The 1,110-nt window shown below is 37.0% G+C and overlaps 1 protein-coding gene across 1 annotated transcript in view; it reads left to right on the plus strand.

Annotated features, from left to right (window-relative positions):
* Window positions 1–898: 898 nt before the first annotated feature.
* The window catches only part of LOC119587116 (hypoxia-inducible factor 1-alpha inhibitor-like), a gene marked incomplete at its 5' end in the record, with an annotated part of 20,965 nt that continues 20,753 nt past the window's right edge, over window positions 899–1,110 (plus strand). Inside the window, 1 exon segment of the mRNA XM_037935868.1 lies at window positions 899–1,110. Within this exon segment, the coding sequence (XP_037791796.1) occupies window positions 899–1,110 (212 nt within the window).

The raw sequence follows: 1,110 nt of genomic DNA on the forward strand, positions 1-1,110 counted from the left end.
GGAAGTGAATTTATGTGTAACTAGATGTTTGTGACTATATGACCCTTGGTGCAGCATTTGTAAACTGTATATATTTGTCTTTTCATGCTAGTGAAGTAAGTTGAAATTACATATTGTTTCCTCTTTAGTTGTACTTGACTGATATATGTTCTGTGTGCTCCAGTTGAAGAGGGAAATATTTCATATATAAAGTCAAATACATGTAGATCATATGTGAGTCAAAAGCTGGTATGATGTTCTTGAGGGGAACAGGATGTTCAGTTGTTCAGATTTGAAAGTTGCACTTTCAAATCTGTTACCGTCTATTTTGTTAGTCCAGCCACATCCATCATCTTTCTTTTTTCCTCTCTGCCACCATCATCTTTCTGCTGACTCCAGAGGTGCAAGACTAGTATTCTGTTTCTATTTTGTTATGAATGAAATGTTGTGACTCAGAGCCAGTAAGTCTGGCACTGCATGATACGTTTGTTCGATCAGCACCCAGCATCCTATCCCTCTCCTCTGCTGAGTCAGGCATCTGCCTATTTCCTTGCAGATTTTTCTTCTTCTTTTTTCCTATTAACTTCTCATTTTGTAAGTATCAGTTTCTGCTTAAAGCTATTTTTTTTTTTATAGATTACATATTTCATTACCTATATATTTTTTACTTACATTCAGAACCTGTTGTTACTTTTGCTAGAGGTCCCTGTGTTTAGCTTTGATGTTCCAGTCTGTGGTGTGTATGTGCATTTTGGATGTGAAAAATCAAGCTATTGAAATATCAGAGTTTATCTTAGGGTGGACAGGCAAGATAGGAATTGCAGTGTTCAGAGATTAATGTAACTTCATGCCTAAATCATAAAAGATGGATCATACAAGACAGAACTAATGTACTATCTTCTCTTAATGTCCCTTCCAGAAACCTGTGGTCCTAACAGATACAAAGCTGTGTGATTCAGCCTTGAAATGGGATCTGGATTACCTAGCAGAGAACATGGGTAGTGAGAAATACATGGTGTTTGTATCAAAAGACAACAAATTTAAATATTACGATGAGGCGAAGATTCGACAGTACAGCAGTAACTTCATCCCACCTACCCGGAGAGTCGACATGTCTTTCCCTGAATTTGT

The sequence above is a fragment of the Penaeus monodon genome, chromosome 22, assembly GCF_015228065.2.
Source record: "Penaeus monodon isolate SGIC_2016 chromosome 22, NSTDA_Pmon_1, whole genome shotgun sequence".
In the NCBI taxonomy this organism is placed as follows: Eukaryota; Metazoa; Arthropoda; class Malacostraca; order Decapoda; family Penaeidae; genus Penaeus; species Penaeus monodon.